This window comes from Pezoporus occidentalis, unplaced genomic scaffold (assembly GCF_034315485.1).
Source record: "Pezoporus occidentalis ecotype Australia unplaced genomic scaffold, CSIRO_AGI_Poc_V1 ctg42, whole genome shotgun sequence".
Lineage (NCBI taxonomy): Eukaryota > Metazoa > Chordata > Aves > Psittaciformes > Psittacidae > Pezoporus > Pezoporus occidentalis.
Window position 1 is genome coordinate 6,324,768 of NW_026915747.1, and position 20,047 is coordinate 6,344,814.

The window sequence follows — 20,047 nt, forward strand, 5'->3', positions numbered from 1 at the left end:
GGGGCACACACACACACACAAGATTTCATGTATTTCTGCTTCCCTCACATGGTTTCTCTCTCATTTCCCCTTTTCACCCCAAAACACAGTTTTCTTCTCATCCAGGATCACTTTCCATGCAGCAAATCCCCATGTCTGCAGCAAAACCCAACATGACACCAACCATTTTGAGATTTGAGCTTTTTATTGCATTTAAGTTTGGTCTTTTAAATCCTCACCTCTACCCGGTCTCCACCACCCACCACTTCCTGAACCCAGGCAGGAATTTCCCAGCTGAGCTCTGGTTTTAGTGTCCTGTGGATTCACATCCTGGGGATGGGGAGAGAGCTGGGACAGGAGCACACAGCAATCGTGGCAAAGCTGCTTATGGGACAGAAGTGTGGATTAAACACTAGAGAGCTTAAGACATCTTAATATGATCATATGGCTGCATCCCCTGTGTTTGGATGGACCTGAGGAACAATTCCTTCCCCAGAGGGTGCTCAGGCATTGGAACAAGCTGCCCAGGGCAGGGCTGCAGTCACCGTCCCTGCAAGTGTTCACACCCCGTGGTGATGAGGCCTCAGTGCCATGGGTTAGTGGTGGCCTTGGCAGTGCTGGGCATGGTTGGGCTGGATGAGCTTAAAGGGCTTTTCCAGCCTGGTTGATTCTATGATTTTACCAGGACACATCAGGCTGGTGAAGAACTTGGTGAAGCTTCATCATGCAGCCAAAACCCCACAGTGGTGGTTTGGGTGGGGAGCACAGGCTCTCCCTTCAAATGACTTCAGTATTTGGGAAGGCTGCTTATCATAGAATGGTTTGGGTTGGAAGGGACCTTAAAGCTCCTCCAGCTCCAACCCCTGCCATGGGCCGGACACCTCACACTAGAGCAAGTTGCTCCAAGCCCCTGTGTCCAACCTGGCCTTGAACACTGCCAGGGATGGGGCAGCCACAGCTTCTCGGGGCACCCTGTGCCAGCGCCTCAGCACCCTCACAGGGAAGAGCTTCTGCCTTATCTCCAACCTGAACTTCACCTGTTTCAGTTTGAACCCATCACCCCTTGTCCTATCACCCCAGTCCCTGATGAAGAGTCCCTCTCCAGCATCCTTGTAGCTCCCTTCAGACAGTGGAAGCTGCTCTGAGGTCTCCACACAGCTTCTCTTCCCCAGGCTCAACAGCCCCAATGTTCTCAGCCTGGCTCCATACAGGAGGTGCTCCAGCCCCTGAGCATCCCCGTGGTCTCCTCTTGGACTTGCTCAAACAGCTCCATGTCCTCATGTTGAGGGCACCAGAACTGCACACAGTGATGCAAGTGCCGTCTGAGAGAGCAGAATGGAGGGGCAGGATCAGAGGGGCCCCATCTCAGCCACATCCTACAAGACAGAATTATGAAGTCTCCTCTGTGGCTGCAGGACCCCGCCTGTTTGCAGGACCCCCATGAAGCACCGGTGTTGTGCTGGTGTCACAGCCCAGCACTGAAGCCATGTGCTGGCTGCTGGGCTTCTCTCCAAGCTGCCTTCAACACCTTGTGGCAGTGAGCCCGGCTCCTGGGCTTCCTTCCCAGGGAGCAGCAGCCTGCTCTGTCTCTCCATGGGAGGTGTGTGCTGGGAATACGATTGGGATTCACACACACACACTGCTGAGCTCTTCCCTGCGGCATGCTCTATGGGCACAAAGGTCTCTGACCCCTTGTTCTTACCTTGCAGTGACTGACCAACAGCAGAAGCAGGCAGAAAGACACCAAGGGCTCTTCCCTGGGATGATTCTGAATCCCTTTGCCTTTTCTAATATCCTTTTGTACCTGATCTTCTGCACTAACAGCAGCCAGTTTGTTTCTGTGCACCCCTTTACTGCCTGGGGCAGATCTAAATGAAGGGTAAAACATAGAATGGTTTGGGTTGGAAGCGACCTTAAAGCTCATCCAGTTCCAACCACCTTCCACTAGAGCAGCTTGCTCCAAGCCCCTGTGTCCAACCTGGCCTTGAACACTGCCAGGGATGGGGCAGCCACAACACACAACAGACAGTGCTGGAGCTGTGCCATTACATCTCACTTTTGGATGCAAGCGCAGTGCCCGAGCTCCCCATCCCAGGTGGGCAGACCCTCTGCTATTGTACAGAAGCCTTTGGAAATCATAAAGCACCTTCAAAAGAATGCAAATTCCCTGTTTGCCACGACCAGGAGAGCTAGGGACAGGCACTGGAAAACATTGTCACTTGTTTTCTCACAAGCAACCTGAGCTCATAAGCAGGGATATCGGGCAGAAACACCTCCTTCACGGTTTGCTAAAATCATGGGAAGTGGGAATAAAGCAGCTCCTTGCATTTACTGGGTTTGCTGTGTATAGGCCAGGGCTAGATTTATGGAAGGATTCAGGATCTTTAGAGCAATAAAGCCACCTCCTCACCTGCCCAGGAGCTGATGCAGCTCCCACCATCCCACACCATTAACACCTTCCAGCGCAAGTTCGTTTTCCCTCTGTGGTGGTGAGGAATGCCCTTCATCAGTGGAAAAACAAGACAGGGGAACACTGATAAAACCCAAGTCTTTGTAGGCACATTTGGAAGAGACTTAAGATGCTTCCAAACCCCTCTCCTCCCCCTCTTACAGCCCCCCAAAACATTCCTGTGAGCACACAGCCTCTTCTCATGCAATGCATGCCAGGAGAGGAGAGGAGGCCCTAACCCTGCTGCTAAAGCTGTTTAGTTCAAGAGGAGCACGGCACTGTTGTCACTCTGGCTTAGGATCATCACAGCCAATTCTGCTCCAGGGACCATGGGGTGGGAATTCCTCATTCCAACACAGCTCAGCATCATCTTACCACCACTGGGGAGCACATGGGTTGTGCATTAAACCTTAACATGAGCACCACGGCTTGGGCTCATGTTATAGCCCAGCTCGCTCAGTTATAGGCCTGATTTTTAGCATCTGCTATCATCAGACCTGCAGAATCCTTTTGGGTTTTATGTCTTGATATTACCTACAGACAGGGGTGTGCCATGGGTCTATGCAAAAATGACCTCATCATTCCAGATACATACAAATAAAACCAAAGAGCAACAGGAGCTCTCACCTTCATGTGTATTCCAGGCCATTAGACATATTGGCTACATTAAATATTAATCCATTTCCTTATACACTTCAAAAAAACCATGTAAAGTTCATCAGTGATGAGAAGTGCCAAGCAAGAGCGGAATAACAAATCCCTCTATTTTCCACTCTGATCCAAAAACCCATGATGTCATTGTAAGGTTGAGGTCTTATCTTACTATTGACTTCAGATGCCTCTGGGATCCACAGGAAATAGGCTGATGAAGCTTGAAGGCTCCCTACTCTTGTCCTCTGCAGCTCAAACCTGACGAAGAGTCACCAAGGGCTCATTGCTCATGCTCAGCCTCGCTCAGGGGCTATCATAAGAGGTGGCCACGCAAAGCAACTGAAGAGATTAGTGGTGAGCAGGTCTATAAAGGGCTATAAAAATCAATGCGTCAGGTGCATCTTCTCCCTCAGGATGTCCATTGTATGTCTACCTCCCAGTAAACTCTAGCTTAGGAGACATCCCAGGAGATTCAAACCATGCAGGTGCCCAGAAGTCATCTAACAGTAGCCCATTGAGCACATTCCTTGGTTACCCTGCATGGAGCTGGGGCCTTAGCTGTTTGGATGTGTTGGGTGCTGCACAGGAAGAGGTGAAGTTCAGCCCTGAAATGTGGAAGGGAAAGAAGAATAATCATAAATTTACAATAGGGTCAGCACAGGAGCGTGATAGCCCAGACCCACCACATCCATTATCTTTTTGAGATAATCCTATTTAAAGCATGCTTCCATCCCTGGCAGTGTTCAAGGCCAGGTTGGACACAGGGCTTGGAGCAAGCTGCTCTAGTGGAAGGTGTCCCTGCCTGTGGCAGGGGGCTGGAACTGGATGGGCTCTAAGGTCCCTTCCAACACAAACCAGGCTGGGATTCTGACTATCAGTTTGAGATAATCCTATTTAAAACACATTTTCTCCCATATTTCCCAAGCGTCAAACTTTGTTTCTCTACTCAATCCTTGGGCAAAAATCCCCTCATTTTAAACAGGTCTGCTTAAATCTGAACAGTTTTTAAGTGATAACTAACATACCACACTGAGATCAAACAGGCTTCTCTTTCCCATTACATCTCATGTGCTGACATCTGCATCTTGGAAAACCTGGATGACAGCCGGCTTCCTTGCGAGCTGCCGAGCCAGCATGCCTGTGCTATCCGGGGTGTCCTGCAGCCCAGCGCGGAGCAGGATCCGTGCGGCATCCGCCTGCTGCCCAGCACAGGCTGCATGTAGAGCTGTGGGGGAACAAGATGGTGCTGGTTTATGAGAAGCTTCCCATGACCTGGCTTCAGTGTGTGCTTGAGACCAGAACCCCCCCTGTGTGCTGGGCTGCACCCCCAGAGCATGAGCAGCAGCTCAGGGAGGGGATCCTGCCCCTCTGCTGTGCTCTGGGGAGACCCCCCCTGCAGTCCTGATCCAGCTCTGGGGCTAAATTAAAAGCCCCAATACAAGAGGGACATGGAGCTGTTGGAGCGAGTGCAGAGGAGGCCATGGAGATGCTGTGAGGGCTGGAGCAGCTCTGCTCTGGAGCCAGGCTGAGAGAGCTGGGCTGGGTCAGCCTAGAGAAGAGAAGGCTCCTGAAGGGGAGACCTGAGAGCAGCTCCAGTGCCTAAAGGGGCTGCAGGAAACCTGAAGAGGGGCTTTGGACAAGGGCCTGTAGGGACAGGCCAAGGGGAATGGCTTTAACCTGCCAGAGGGGAGACTGAGATGAGCTCTTAGGCAGAAGCTCTTCCCTGTGAGGGTGCTGAGGCGCTGGCACAGGGTGCCCAGAGAGGCTGTGGCTGCCCCATCCCTGGCAGTGTTCAAGGCCAGGTTGGACACAGGGGCTTGGAGCAACCTGCTCTAGTGGAAGGTGTTCCAACCCTGGAAGGTTGGAACTGGATGAGCTTTAAGCTCCCTTCCAACCCAAACCATTCCATGATTGTGTGCCATTACAGGAGCTGATACTGCCCTGTGGGTTTGGCCTCAGCCTGCTCCGGATGCAAGCATCGGATTTTCATAGAAGGAAACAAAGCCAGCCAAGGGAACACACAGAGGGTGAAAGATGACTTTTCCCAGTTGCAACACCCAGCCAAGCACAAGGAATGGCACAGCAGGACTCAGCTTCTGCAGCCATGTATGCCTACAGCAGGAATGGGATGACTAAACCTGCACAATCAGGGGCCAGTCCTTTACAAAGGTCCCTCTCCAGCATCCTTGTAGCCCCCTTCAGACACTGGAAGCTGCTCTGAGGTCTCCACACAGCTTCTCTTCTGTAGGATCAACAGTCCCCCTGTTCTCAGCCTGTCTCCACACTGGAGTGCTCTAGCTCCCTTACAGCAAAGGTGCTGGGCAGCTGACAGGCACAAAGAGCCACCCCAAATGTGGACATGTTCAGAAGAGCTCAGCTTTACTCCCCGAGGCACTGGAGGGGGAGATGGTCACCAGTGAAGCGTGGCATGAAGCAAACCTGACAAATGGGGAAGTTGCCAATCTCAGCAATAGCTGAAACCATTTATATATAGGGGAGAGTTTGTCAGAGGGAGACGTGATACAAGAGATGCCTCAGACTCTCACGCTGGGAATGGCAACTCCCTGGCATTACTATAGCAACTATATTCACGTTCAAGCTCTCATTATTTGCTATAAGCCATTCCTAGGCAGTTTGCTGAGGAACTGAGGCTTGAGAGCTTGTGGAATCCTATTTGTCTGCCCATCCTAATGGTTTCAAAGTGGCTAATTTCAACCCAATTTGATGGCCAGGCAGGAGTATAAAGGATATGAAGGTCCTGAGAGTTCCATACAAAGGAAGCAGCTGGGTACAGAGAAATTAGCATCTGGGTTCTATCCCCCTTGGGGAAAGGCCCAGAGCAGGCTGGCAATTCAGCATCAGCAGTCCAGCAGGAAGAGAGCCAGTGAATGAAAGCTGCAAAGAAAACCCCCAGGCTTCACATGTCAGGCTGCTCCAAATCTTTTGCATACACGCTTCTAGCATCTCCTCACAGACACAGTGTGGGCTGCTTTGAGGTTTGGCTTGTTATTAAAGCTCGCTCTTGCTGTCATACAGAGGGTGAACAAATAGCTCAGAGGAGCCTTACCTGTACGGCTCTTCCCATCCTTTGCATGGACATCAGCACCAAGGGACAGCAGTGTTTGGATGGTGCGTGCGTGTCCTTCCTGCAGCAGTGAGCACAGACACAAGGAAGAGTCAGCAACGTGCAATTCCCAACTATGCATGTAACAGAAATAACACAGGCCTGAAGAGAAAGAAGGCCACAAGGGAGCTGGTCCTAACCGCACATGGCAGCTGGAAGGGCATAGACACAAACCTCATCTGTCATGGTCAGATGTGCAGCTACCAAGAGCTGCTCTAGGTTCCAAAGGAAATCAGGGTCATAAAGTCCAAGACCGGTTTGTGTTGGGAAGGGCCTTAAAGCTCACCCAGTTCCAATCCCCTGCCACGGGCAGGGACACCTTCCACTAGAGCAGCTTGCTCCAAGCCCCTGTGTCCAACCTGGCCTTCAACACTGCCAGGGATGGGGCAGCCACAGCTTCTCTGGGCACCCTGTGCCAGCGCCTCAGCACCCTCACAGGGAAGAGCTTCTGCCTTATATCCAGCCTAAATCTCACCTGTTTCAGTTTGAACCCATCACCCCTTGTCCTATCACTACGGTTCCTGATGAGGAGTCCCTCTACAGCATCCCTGTAGTCCCCTTCAGACACTGGAAGCTGCTCTGAGGTCAGCAAGCAGCTTCTCTTCTCTTCCATCAGGGCTTTTAGGCAGGATGGTCCAGGTACAGCAAACACACTGCTGTTGTCCTATGGGAGGTGGCCAGAGACATGCCACCAGACACCTTCTGCATCCCTTCCACTGGTAGCGCATGAGAGGAGTTGGGAGTTTGACCCTCAGTCAGTGTGCCTGCACATCTTGCATGGCCTGAAAGCAATTTCAACCCAGCAAGAGGCATCCCAGGAGCATAACTGAAACAGGAAGTTCAGGTTAGATCTAAGGCAGAAGTTCTTCCCTGTGAGGGTACTGAGGCGCTGGCACATGGTGCCCAGAGAAGCTGCGGCTGCCCCATCCCTGGCAGTGTTCAAGGCCAGGTTGGACACAGGGGCTTGGAGCAACCTGCTCTAGTGGAAGAGGTTGGACGTGGATGATCTGAAGGTCCTTTCCAACCCAAACCATTCTGGGATTTTATCATTTTCTCTCAAACATTTAACACAATGCTTTAAAATCAAAAGTGTTCAATTATGTCCAATAGTCCTTAAAATCACATCACAGTGCAGAGCTGTCTGTGGTGGTGGTAGCTCCACCACCAAACACTGAGCAATGCTTTGGCAGGAGCCATGTGATAGACACACAACCCAGTCCAGATCCAGCCAGCTTCAGTCCCGTATGATCCTTCTGATTGTGGTCCATAGATCCACTGCTTTTAACTTCAGCAGGTCCCACAAGTGGAGGATCCCTGATTTCCCCTCCAGAACTGGCTACCAGCTGACAAAAGGACCAAATGTCAGCAAAAAGCCCTGTTTTCCTACACTGTAAATTCACTTCCAAGTACCACAGGGACCTAGAAGAGCTCCTACCATGGTGCATTTCAGCTCAGGGAGCAGAACTTGCTCACTACAAGAGAGATATTGAGGTGCTGGAGTGGGGCCAGAGAAGGGCAACGGAGCTGGGGCCTGGAGCACAAGTGTGATGGGGAATGGCTGAGGGACCTGGGGGGTTCAGTCTGGAGAAGGCTCAGGGGGGACCTTGTCACTCTCTACAAGTGCCTGACACGAGGATGGAGCCAGGAGGGGCTGGGCTCTGCTCCCAAGGAACAAGGGATGGGACAAGAGGAAACGGCCTCAAGCTGCCCCAGGGCAGGTTTAGATGGAGCTCAGGAACAATTCCTTCCCCAGAGGGTGCTCAGGCATTGGAACAGGCTGCCCAGGGCAGGGCTGCAGTCACCGTCCCTGCAAGTGTTCATACACCGTGGAGACGAGGCCTCAGTGCCATGGGTTAGTGGTGGCCTTGGCAGTGCTGGGAATGGCTGGACTGGATGAGCTTAAAGGGCTTTTCCAAACCAGTTGATTCCATGATCCTATGATGCGAACTGCTGCGCATCCCACAGCACCCTCAGCACCAGCATCTCCTCAAGGATTACTCTGGTATTTGTAACTCCCTGTGAGCAGAAGCAGAACACCACGCTCACTCACACACCGTCACCACTCACAGCGTCCTCTGCCTTCCCCCTGCCAGCAGCCAATTTAAAACGCAGCAGGGGAAGATGCAGCACAGCCCCCACAGCCCTCCTCTCCGCTCCCTTCTCCATAAATAAACCCTCTCTCCCTGAATAACACGCCTGACTTTGTAACGATGGCTTCAGTGCAATGAATTAGTCTTTGTTGTGTAGTATGAGAATGGAAGGCTCTTATTTTTAGCCCTAACACCCCCTCTTTCCCCCCCCATCATCATCATACGACTCAGTAGCATCTTCCCCTCCCCTGCTCAAGGCTCCCATTTGCCTGCTGTATGTAGCAAAGACAGTGAGCCAGGAGCTGCTTTAGCTGCCACAGGCTTGGCAGCAAACGGAGTTGAAAGCATGATTTGATTTTCATATATTTATAAATGCAAAGTAATAAGAAAAGAACTAAAAACCCCATCAACCCACCAGCCAAACAAATGATGCTGTAAATATAAAGTGACACCGAGCCTCGGGAAGGAAGAGAAACGCATCAAATCTCTCCCCAAGACAGAGCTGGGATCTTCTCCAAGGCACATTATACTCCCCAATAGCCTTGCTGTTGAGCGCACCCTTGGCAACCAAAAGGGCTTTCAACGTGGCTTCTTAGAGCACGAGGAAGAGAAGCTGGGAGAAAGACCTCTTTTGTGGGAGCCAGCAAATGGCCCGGCTGGGTCCTGCTGGAGGAGAATGCTGTTGCCAGCACTCCAAGTAAGTGTCATTGATGCTTTTGTGGGAGCGGGGCGCTGGGTTGTGCTGCTTCATTCCCACTGCAAGTCTAGACTGGGCTCTGAATGCTGCATGTTAGAGCTCACAGGGTTTAACACGCAGGGATCGGAGCAGGGACCTCCCCTTGCTGCTGGCAGCTAGCATGCTGCACACTGCTGTGACAGCACCAAGCATAAGGGAGGCAGCAGGTCTCCTAGGAGGGATCCTGGTTCGTGCTTTTGGGATGGGCTCTGCACTCACAGGGAGCGTTGCAGGATCCACAGCACATCAGGACCCACTTCCCGCACAGATATGAGATGAGGGGAGGAGAAAGCTCAAACAACTCCCGCTGCCTGGAATTCAAAACAGCTTGGAGTGAAGGACAGAGATAAGCATCAGGAGCTCCCTCCACCTCTTCTCCTTTCCTTTCTCATGTCTGGCCATGGACAGGCCAGATTCCAACCTGCTGGGACAAACTTGTTTCACAGCACATCTTCTGTCCAGGAAGCTGCTGACACGGAGAGTGGCTGCTGACCCACTGGGACCCAAACCACCAGGGCTGAAGACAGACAAAGAAATCAGAACAGCACTCCATCCACATCTCTTTTGCCAGGTGAGTGAGGAGAAACTGGTGAAGAGCTGTCAGAGCTCATGAGGTGCTGGTACCAACAGCTCCCAACAACGAGCAGGCTGGACTCTCTTCTGCATAATCAGCAGGTCAAAGGAGGTGATCCTGCCCCTCTACTCTGCTCTCATGAGACCCCACTTGCAGCACTGTGTGCAGTTCTGGTGTCCCCAACATAAAAAGGACATGGAACTGTTAGAGGAGGCCACGAGGATGATCAGGGGCTGCAGCACCTCCTGTATGGAGACAGGCTGAGAACACTGGGGCTGTTGAGCCTGGAGAAGAGAAGCTGCGTGGAGACCTCAGAGCAGCTTTCAGTGTCTGAAGGGGGCTACAAGGATACTGAAGAGAGACTCTTCATCAGGGACTATAGTGATAGGGCAAGGGGTGATGGGTTCAAACTGAAACAGGGGAAGTTCAGGCTGGAGATAAGGCAGAAGCTCTTCCCTGTGAGGTTGCTGAGGTGCTGGTACAGGGTGCCCGGAGAAGCTGTGGCTGCCCCATCCCTGGCAGTGTTGAAGGCCAGGTTGGACACAGGGGCTTGGAGCAACCTGCTCTAGTGTGAGGTGTCCGGCCCGTGGCAGGGGTTGGAGCTGGAGGAGCTTTAAGCTCTCTTCCCTACACTATGCACTTTGGTCCAAAGGCAGTGGACTGGAGTCAGAGTGTGGGTCAAGCCCTACACAAGGCACAGCCAACTGGATAAGTGGTGAGTTGAGTCCCATCACCACCCACCTCCACTCCTGCACAGTAACGTGCAAGGCAGGAGGGCTCATTAACCCTCAGCACAGTCAATGGTGTGGGCTGGAGGGTGGTGAACAGAGCAACTGATACTCACCATCCCTGTGCACAGCTGGACACACTTCATAGGGTCTAAAACCCATTAAATAGGGTATGGGACTGGTCAGGAGCAGACAGTGACAGAGGATGAGCTGAAGTGTAAATCCTCCATCAGAGGTGAACACTGAAGCCAGCCTGGTTTAGATGCCTGCTTGTAGCACAACAAACTGGCAGAGATGCTGTAGAGGGACAAACCTTGGCTGCATAGTGCAGTGCCGTGAGCTGCAGGGCTGTCGCTCTCTCATTGACATCAACACCCAGCTCAGAGACAACAAACTGGATAGCTTCATCCTGTGCTGTAACTGCTGCCCTGTGCAGAGCTTGAGCACCTAGCGCATCCATGGCTGTAGGACAGGCCTGGAATAGGAGAAAAGGGAAAGGAAAAGCAATGAACAGCTTGGCCAAACCTTCAAGGACAATCACAGCTGGAGCAGAATCCTGTCTGCTTGCCACGGCCATGGTGATGAACATGTGGGATGTCCCCAGCAGGATCACTGCTGTTGGTGGCACCACAATTTGCAGACCAGAGCAGGCTTTCTGCTGATCTTAAGAGATAAGCAAAACTAGTACCAAAAAAGAGCAAAGCCAATTCTCTCTTCTGCTGGAGCACATACAAGGGGGTTTAACTCTCCAAACCAGCAAGAAACAACCCATCTCCAACTGCTGTGCTGGTGGAGAAGCATCTGAAAACACGTAGAGACAGGGAGATGGCTGGACGACCTTATGAGATCTCTTCTGTGAGTCTCTGACCATCAACCACAATGACACTAAATAAAGAAGGGTAACAGAAGTAATACACAGTGAGTACACTCATCTTAAAGGGTATAATACAGCCTCTTGAAGTCTAGTGGGCCTGACTCATGGTTTTATAATCCTAAAAGGTAGCAACACTGCCATTAGTGTTTCCAGTGCTGCTTCATGGCACTAAGCCAGGGCATCACAAGGAGCAAATCAAATCAACTGTTCCATCTTCACTGCCTGAAACGTGGGACTATGAATGTAACAACCCTTCACAAGTGCTTCATCCTGTAAGGGCCAGATGAGCAAAGAGAAGCACAAGAACATCTGAAGCCAGCAAGCATCTACGCACTCAAACACAACATGGGCATCAAACCATCTCTGTATTACAGCTGAGTAAATCCAAAGCTTGTGCTTTTGAGAAGTGTGGTACCCCCTTCCCTGGCCTGCTCTGTGCCATGCTGGGGGCTCAGGTGGCCAATTCCACCTCCCAGTGTGGCACAAACAGATTGAGTCCGTGATTCTATGACTGGTTTTGCCATCCTGCCAGGCCAGTGACGTGCACTGGTTCACGATGGTGCCCAATGAACACCAGATCTGGTGCAGGGGAGAGGCAAAGCAGACAAAGAGGCACAACCCCACCTCTGTGGTGGGCTCCAGCCATCTCACAGCAATCCAGCAGGCAATAAGAAGGCAGTGGTCAGGTTCCTGCTATGTACAACTGGCTCTGCTGACATTCCTTTATGCCTTGTGTGCTGGAGAAAACCAGGGATTACTGGGAGATAACATGAGAACAGCAGCTGCCATGAGAGAGGGAGGCAGAGCCGGACATCTCGGTGTTATCCACCCTCAGCACTGCCACCAGAGCCACCACCACACTGAGCCCTGGCACTCCCCAGTGCTGGTGTTGGCTTTGACACAGCAAATCCTGTCCCCTCCTGCCACTGCCTTGTGTCTCCATCCCCATTCACCAGCTACAGGGATGTATCTCTGCCACAGGGCAGGATCTGCACTACAAGTTAAGTCCTGGTGCTCACCTCCAGGGGAAATTCCCCTTCTTTTGCAATTCACTTCTTTACACGTTGGGAATCTGCTCCACAGGAACACATGGATTACCTGTCCTGGCAGTTCTGGGTCAGGTCCTGGAGGAGGGAGCTGAGGTTTCTGGCACCTACCTGGTGTTTTTCCAGGAGCAGCCGGGCAATGCTGATGTGCCCGTTCTGGACAGCATCCATAAAGGGAGTGACTCCACATTTATCCCTGCTGTCAGGTTTGTAGTGGCACCTGGGAGGGAAGGAAAAAGCCAGGACAAAGTTGTTCCTGGCTCCAAAATCCTTCCTGCATGAGCTGCTTTGCACTGTTGGGGTGGGAGACTATTTGTGGATCGGTTTGGAAATGGCATACACCATGGATAAACCTATCTCAGTGCTTTATGGACTGGATGTGGTATGCTGGGGTTTTCTGGGGTGAGAGATCTGGTATTCAGCTAATGCAGCTTGCTACAGGAAAGCCAAGGCTCTGCAGATGATTTCCCTTGCCTCCCAAAACCAGGATGTGTTTGAGGTAAGAGGCAGAGGACAAAGCCATATCCTCATGTAAGACCACCCCATACAAAATCAAAGCCCAGAGATCTCACTCAGGTTAAAGCTCCATTGAAATAAGGCTGAATTAAAATGCAAATCCTGGCTCTTATCACAGGAATATGTTTATGCTGGGCCAAGCCTGGCCAGGAATTAAGGCTGGGATGAGCTGGTTAAGAGGAGGCATGGTTGTGATGCCCAGGGAAAGCTGCTCCAGCTCTGGCAGTGCTGGTTTGGAAGGTCTCAGGGTCAGGATGAGATTTAAAGCTGATTTAAGCCATTTCACAGCAGTATCCTGGGAGCTACAGCCTGAGAAGAAAGCCTGAGGGCTAAGCCCAGCCTGGGGGTTTCAGTCTGGAGAAGAGAAGGCTCAGGAGGGACCTGATTGCTCTGCCTGACAGGAGGATGGAGCCAGGAGGGGCTGGGCTCTGCTTCCAAGGAACAAGGGATGGGACAAGAGGAAACGGCCTCAAGCTGCACCAGGGCAGGTTTAGATGGAGCTGAGGAACAATTCCTTCCCCAGAGGGTGCTCAGGCATTGGAACAGGCTGCCCAGGGCAGGGCTGCAGTCACCGCGCCTGCAAGTGTTCACACACCGTGGAGATGAGGCCTCAGTGCCATGGGTTAGTGGTGGCCTTGGCAGGGCTGGGAACGGTTGGGCTGGATGAGCTTAAAGGGCTTTTCCAACCCAGTTGATTCTGTGATTCTATGGCTCTGGAGCAGCTGCACCCAGAACTGAGCTGTCAGAAAAGTGTTTTGTTGTTATCATGTGGCCTTGGACACACTGGGAATGAATCAGCACAGAAAAGGAGCTGTTACACAACCAGGGTTTATGTCATAGCCAAGTCAGAGCCTATCCAGAGAGCATCTGTGTCTCAGAGGGCTCTAACCAGCTGTGAAAAATCCCAGAGGAAATGGACACAGCCTCGGGATCGCATGCAGGGCAGCTGTGCAGCCAGGCTTCCCGAATAGAATGAATGCCTTTTTGTGTCCTGGTGGCTGGAGTGAGCCTGACAGTGGATGGGAGGTGGGGAAGAGCTGGGAGAATTCCTGCTTACCGCGCCAGGAGCAGCTCCACAACGTCGGAACAGCCGTGCATTGCTACGAGAGAGAGAAACGCCACTGATTTATGGCTTTCATGCCATACAGTGAAACACAATCACCTTTCTGACCCTTTTGGCTTACTGACAATGAGGGAATGGCTTCCAAGAGGCTTTAAATTCAACGCTTTGGGGTTTTTCTCCATACCTTGAGCCTTCCCTTTCCCTGATCCTATAGGAAAACACCAGATAAACCACAGAAAAAGCACCACTTGCCTCTACCTGCTGAGTACAAGCAATTAAGCTGACACAAAGATCTCTTCTTGCAAGTATTTGGTAATCCCTGGAGTGAAATCTGGGAGAAGCAGGATGAACACAGAGTAAGGAGCTGGTGAAAAGCTGGATAGTATTTCCAGCCCCTTCTCAGGCACTACTCATCACTCCCATCTCATCATCCTAATGAAGCATCCTCACCCAGACAGCAGCATCTCTGAGGAAAAACAACAACAGTGGGGGAGGATTTGAAATCAGGCCCTGATAATAAAACCAAACCACACTGACATTGTATTACAGTGATGTAGTAATACACATTGTATTACTACAATGTCAGGACAACCTTGATCTGCCTTTTTGCTCCCCCCCGCCCCCCTTCAGGTCATTTTGCAAACCAAATGAAACACATTAAAGGCAAAACCACAGCAGACCAAGCCCAGAGCTGCTACAACAGGCTATTAACTGTGTGTGAGGGAAGAACGGCCCCCGGCACATGTGTGTTACCAGCAATAACCTTCAGACACAGCTGCACAATAGCTGCTCTCTGAAAACCCAAGGAAGGGCTCCCATCCTCCCAGATCTTGGCCATTTGCTCTCTTTGCCTCAGGCTACGGATACATGAAGCAGCAAAGCTTAAGGAATCAACATGAAAAAGGATTGCACAGGGGAGAAAATTAGGCAGGGATAACTGTGCCAGGAAGCCAGCTGGCCTGGTCATGGGTTAACGTGCTCATATCCACACCCTTGGGATGTCAACTCATTGAGACAGCACTTGGTCTTGACATGACTTCCCCCAGCATCATCTCCAGCCCCTTGCCCATACCCCTGCCTCAGGAGCTGTATCCATGTAACTGGGCTTTATGGCGGGGTGTGTGGAGGTGCTGGCACCAGCACCCACCCAGCAGCAGCCTCCAGCATCACCCTGGGTTACAACCATGCTGGGAACAAAGGTGGTTTAAGCAGCTCCAGGTTTTCCTGCTGCCCAGTTGCTCCCCCACCGGCTGCTGCTCCCCCACCTTGTGGTCAAGGTCTAATCTGGATCAGTGAAATAACTAGGAATCAACCCAAATCATGGCATGAGGGCTTGGCCACAGTGGAAATCAAACACGGGAGGGGACACAGAGAGAAAACACCTCTACGAAGCAGCGAGAACTGGGTGCCGGATCCCACCATCACTGTCTGTACCCCCATATTCCAAGTGCTATGAGGCAGGGAGGAGATCAAGCTCAAGGTCAGAAGCACCCCTCTTCCTCAGGACAGGGCTCATCCTGCTCCTGACCCTGTCCCCAGACCCTCAACCCCCAAATTGTGTGGGGAGAAGGTTGAGAGGGGGCTGTGAGCCCATCTTACCAGCCCAGACATGGAAGCACAAGAGCTGGGATTGAGCAGGGGCAGGAGAACACGCAGATACACAAGGATCAGCATCCCATTCACACAACCTGCTCCTCGCCACCCAGCCTGAAAACATCAAGCAACTCATCATCATTCCCAGGTCAAACACAAGGACTAAGGCACAGACAATGCTCCTGGGCTGGGGCTGTCACAGCTGATGAGCACAGGGCAGCTAGTGAGGGTTGGAGAAGGAATGGGAGTGACAGCAAGGAGGAACATACCCAACAGATTCATTACAGCACAGCAGGGGTCTCCTCACAACACCTCGGGTCTTTCCAGAGAGTCAATCCCTATTAAATCCTTTAGGAAATGAGTTTTGGTAGCTGCAGGTTTGAGCAGTGGCTCCTCACGCTCAACCTGCAGACAGTGCCAAGCCCAGGGAAACACATCCTGATCCCTACATGTTTCAGATTCAGGTCAACCTCCTCCTCCATGCACCCTCCAGCCCTGAGCCTGCCCCACAATGTCACCTTGGCTTGGTGTCACACACCTCTCCCATCACCCTCCAACCTCACTGCAGCTCCTAAGAGCAGAGCTAAAGGGATTTAAGCTCTGGGAACATCCATGCTTTACCTGCACTGCCTAACTCAGACAAGTCTGGGGGAAACCAGACCCAATACTCTCTAAGGCAGGACCAACTTAATTCTGCATTGGGCCATTCAACTTACTAAGACTCTGAGAACTTAACTGAGGCCCATCTTGTGCATCATCCATGAATTATGGATGGATTCATTAACATAAATCACTCCATCTCGAAGATAAAAGAGTCAGAAAGCCAGAAACCAAATGCAACCATTCAGCCAGCTCTGCCCTTCTTGCTCCCCACCATGCCTGACGTCATTTGAGGTTCTTCAAACCAGTTCACTCCCTTGATGTGTCCTTTAAAACCAATGAAAGGGGCAGAGAAGGGGAACTGAACAACCCTAACAACAGTTCCTGAGTATTCCCAGCAGGAACAATCCTTCTCCTTTGCAGAAAGGCCACCTGGATTTCTCACTAGATACAACCTCCTTATGTGAGAGTACCATGACCTGTGACGATTCTTCTTGAGGTTATGCCTGGAGACCCCATATCTCTTCTGATTGCTGATTTGGACAAGGGGTAATGGGTTCAAACTTAAACAGGGGAAGTTTAGATTGGATAGAAGGAGGAAGTTGTTTACTGTTAGGGTGGTGAGGCACTGGAATGGGTTGCCCAGGGAAGCTGTGAATGCTCCATCCCTAGTGGTGTTCAAGGCCAGGCTGGACAGAGCCTTGGGTGACACGGTTTAGTGTGAGGTGTCCCTGCCCATGGCAGGGGGGTTGGAACTGGATGATCTTAAGGTCCTTTCCAACCTAACTATTCTATGATTCACTAATGACCTAATCCAGTGTCGTGGTTTAAACTCAGTCAGGTAATTCTCTTACAAAACCTTACCCCGAGATTTCAGGCTGCCCTCCCCCTGCTCCCGGAGGGACGGAGGTCATTTGCCTCTCAACAGCTCTGCTGCTTTCAGGACATTTAAAATGCCAGGATAAACTTGGAGCCTTGTAGATGTTCTGAGCCACAGGAGCTTGAGCATATCTGCCCCAGGGAGGCAGAAATGGAGACCAAGACCCTGCTCCAAGGAGGCCAAAGTCAGTGGGACACCATGAGTGCTCCTGGGATGGATCCACTGCTCCCAAGAGAACAGAACTGTTACTCACCACAAAAACATGGTCGGAGCACAGGCAAAAGCCACTGAAATGGGAACTGAGGATCCCCCAACCTCACAAACTCAGTCTTTGGTGCACCATTAAGAACCATGAAAGCTAATTCTTGCTATTTATGTGAAAGCAACTAAAATGAGTGCTTGTCCTGAGGGGAAACCCTGCAAAGAGGCAGCAGAGCACTGACCTTCAGAGAGGCAAGTTTCCCACTAACTCCCACCATTACCCTCTTCCATTTAATTGCAATAACTTCATATTTAACTGTTTCCCTGTGGTTTTGTATCAGGCCAGGCCACACTTGGCTTTTCCAAACTAACCATAAACCAAAAAAACAGCCCTTTTTGGTTCTCCACTGCCCCCTCTCTTCTCATCTAACCTATCTGATGGCAAAGGGATACTCTTACCTGCTGTGTGCAGAGGTGTTCTCTTTATCGTGCTCTCCGTGTCCCAGCTGCATGGGGACACATCCAGCAGGTACCTGAGGACCTGGGGATGGCCCTCCCGGCTCGCAATGTGGAAGCAATTCCAGCCATCCTTATTCTTCAGCAGCGGGTTGGCTCCGTGCTCCACGAGAGCTTTGATCACCTCCAGGTTCTTCCTGGTGCAAGCCATCATGAGGGGAGTCCTGAGAGAAAAAAAGAGGCAAAGAGAATAACCTGAGAGATTGTGCCCTAAGAACCTGATGGCTTTTGATCCTCTACTGAGAGGCAGTAGGAAACTTTGCTGGCTGAAGGAGCAAGAGAAGGCTCTGGGGAGACCTTAGAGCAGCTCCAGTGCCTAAAGGGGCTGCAGGAAAGCTGGAGAGGGGCTTTGGACAAGGGCCTGTAGGGACAGGCCAAGGGGAATGGCTTTAACCTGCCAGAGGGGAGACTGAGATGAGCTCTTAGGCAGAAGCTCTTCCCTGTGAGGGTGCTGAGGTGCTGGCACAGGGTGCCCAGAGAAGCTGTGGCTGCCCCATCCCTGGCAGTGTTCAAGGCCAGGTTGGACACAGAGGCTTGGAGCAAGCTGCTCTAGTGGAAGGTGTCCCTGCCCGTGGACGGGGTTGGAACTGGGTGAGTTTTAAAGTCCTTTCAACCCAAACCATTCCATGATGCTGACTGACACCTCCTGCACCCAAGCCCGTTCCAGGTATCCCTCCACCTCACACCCAGCCTCCTACCAGTCTGCCTTCTTCAAGCAGTCCACGCTGGCTCCTCTCTCCAGAAGGAAGGACACGCACTCCTCATGGCCCATGGAGGCTGCTTCATGGAGGGGTCTTTTGTAGTCGCCGTTGACCACCTCAATATCCATGCCCAGGTCCTCCACCAGGAAGGTGAGGACATCCCAGTGGCCGCAGCGGGCAGCGTGGTGCAGGAGCGTGTCCCCCAGGCGCCCATAGCGCCAGGGCTGTAATTCCAGGTCCATGGCATTGTCCGGATGCAGCTCATCCCGGAGGAGATCCAGGCGTCCCTCCTGCACCAGCCGGAGGAGCCGCCTCGGCTTCTCCCCTTCCGCCACAGCTGGAGAACTGGGGGAAAAGAGGGAAAAATCAGGATGATGGTTTCAATCCGATGGCTGCTGCCTGGGGTGGGATGGACTGAGATCACTTTTTTCCATAGGAGAAAAAGAATCCAACCTCTAGCTCCAGAAACAACAGGAATTCCTTTTTTCCATCAGTAAATCCATAAACCGGCTTCTCAGGATAACCAGAAATTCCCTTGGGAAGAGCGGAAAGTGGCCCATCCTTTAGGAGAAATAGAAACTCCTTTATCCCTTAGGAAAACACATTTAATTTTCCCTCAGAAAACCAGGAAGAGGTGTGTGCCTCTGGAAAACCAGGAATTTCATTTTCAGTCTGGAAGCTTAGAAATTGGCCTTTCCCTTAGTAAAAGGGTAATCTCTTTCTCCTTAGGAAAACCAGAAATGTCCTTTTCCCTTAGGAAAAAAACAAACTGGCTGCTCCCTTGGGAACAACAGAAATCCCCTTTCCCCTCAGGAACAACAGAAAATGCCTTTCTTGTGGGAAAAACAGAAACCAACTTCTCCTGGAAAACCTGAAGTTTCCGAGGGGAAAAAGAAGTCCTTTTCCCATAGAAAAACCAGGAAGGGGCTCTCTCTCAGGAAACACGGACATTTCCATCAGGAAAAACAGAAACCCAGCTCCCCCTCCAGGAAACCTGGAATTCCCTTTTCTTCAGGAAAACCAGAGACCCCCCTCTTCCCACAGGGAAAACACAATCTTCCTTTTCCCTTGGGAAAACAAGAAGCTAGCTGCTTCCGCAGGGAAGAAGTAACTTTCCCCTTTCCATCTGGAAAAGCAGCATTTGGTCTCTCCCTTAGGAAAATCGGGCATTTCCATTTCCCCCCCGGGAAATTAAAATACTCCTTGTCCTCTTCGGAAAATCACCTGCGCCCTCAGCAAATCCAGAAATCCACCGTTCCGTCAGGAACACCTGAATTTTCCCGTTTCCCCTGGAAAACCACTCATTTCTCTCGGGAAAGCCAGACGCCCCCTTACCCTTCAGGAAAACCTGAAACTCCCTTTTTCTCTCCCGAAAACCGGGAATTCTCCGTCTCCCGCGGGAAAACCCGGTTCCCTCAGCAAATCCAGGATCCGGCCTTTCCCTCCGGCCGTGACGTCACACCGGGAATACCAGGAAGGGGAGGGGAGGGAAGCGGCCCCACCGCGTTGTTTACTTCCCGAACACGGAAGTGCCGCGCCATTGGGCATCGTCACTCTCGGCGCTGCTTATGATTGGTCAATAGGGCTAAGAGGGGCGGAGCCTGCGGCGTCGCGCGGTTAGCGCCGGGCCAGGCGCGTTCTCTTATTGGTGGATAGGGCGAAAATGGGCGGGGTTGGCGGAATCGCGCGGGAAGTGCGGGAGCTGTGGCGGCTACGGGGGGTAAGG

General features: G+C 51.8%; 1 protein-coding gene across 4 annotated transcripts; it reads right to left on the reverse strand.

Moving 5' to 3' along the window:
* Positions 1–3,049: 3,049 nt before the first annotated feature.
* ANKRD16 (ankyrin repeat domain 16) lies at positions 3,050–19,708 on the reverse strand. 4 transcript variants are annotated; one of them, XM_062634287.1, is made up of 9 exons: positions 19,575–19,622; positions 18,319–18,666; positions 17,564–17,784; positions 13,825–13,867; positions 12,363–12,471; positions 10,645–10,806; positions 6,147–6,225; positions 4,105–4,304; positions 3,050–3,684 (listed from the first exon to the last, which is right to left on the reverse strand). In XM_062634287.1, the coding sequence occupies exons 2-8, from the start codon at positions 18,561–18,563 to the stop codon at positions 4,144–4,146; spliced, it is 1,020 nt and encodes a 339-aa protein (XP_062490271.1). In that variant the 5' UTR covers positions 18,564–18,666; positions 19,575–19,622; the 3' UTR covers positions 3,050–3,684; positions 4,105–4,143. The 4 variants fall into 4 exon arrangements, with proteins under 4 accessions (XP_062490271.1, XP_062490274.1, XP_062490275.1 ...); XM_062634290.1 differs by lacking the exon at positions 6,147–6,225; XM_062634291.1 differs by lacking the exon at positions 4,105–4,304.
* Positions 19,709–20,047: the final 339 nt, after the last annotated feature.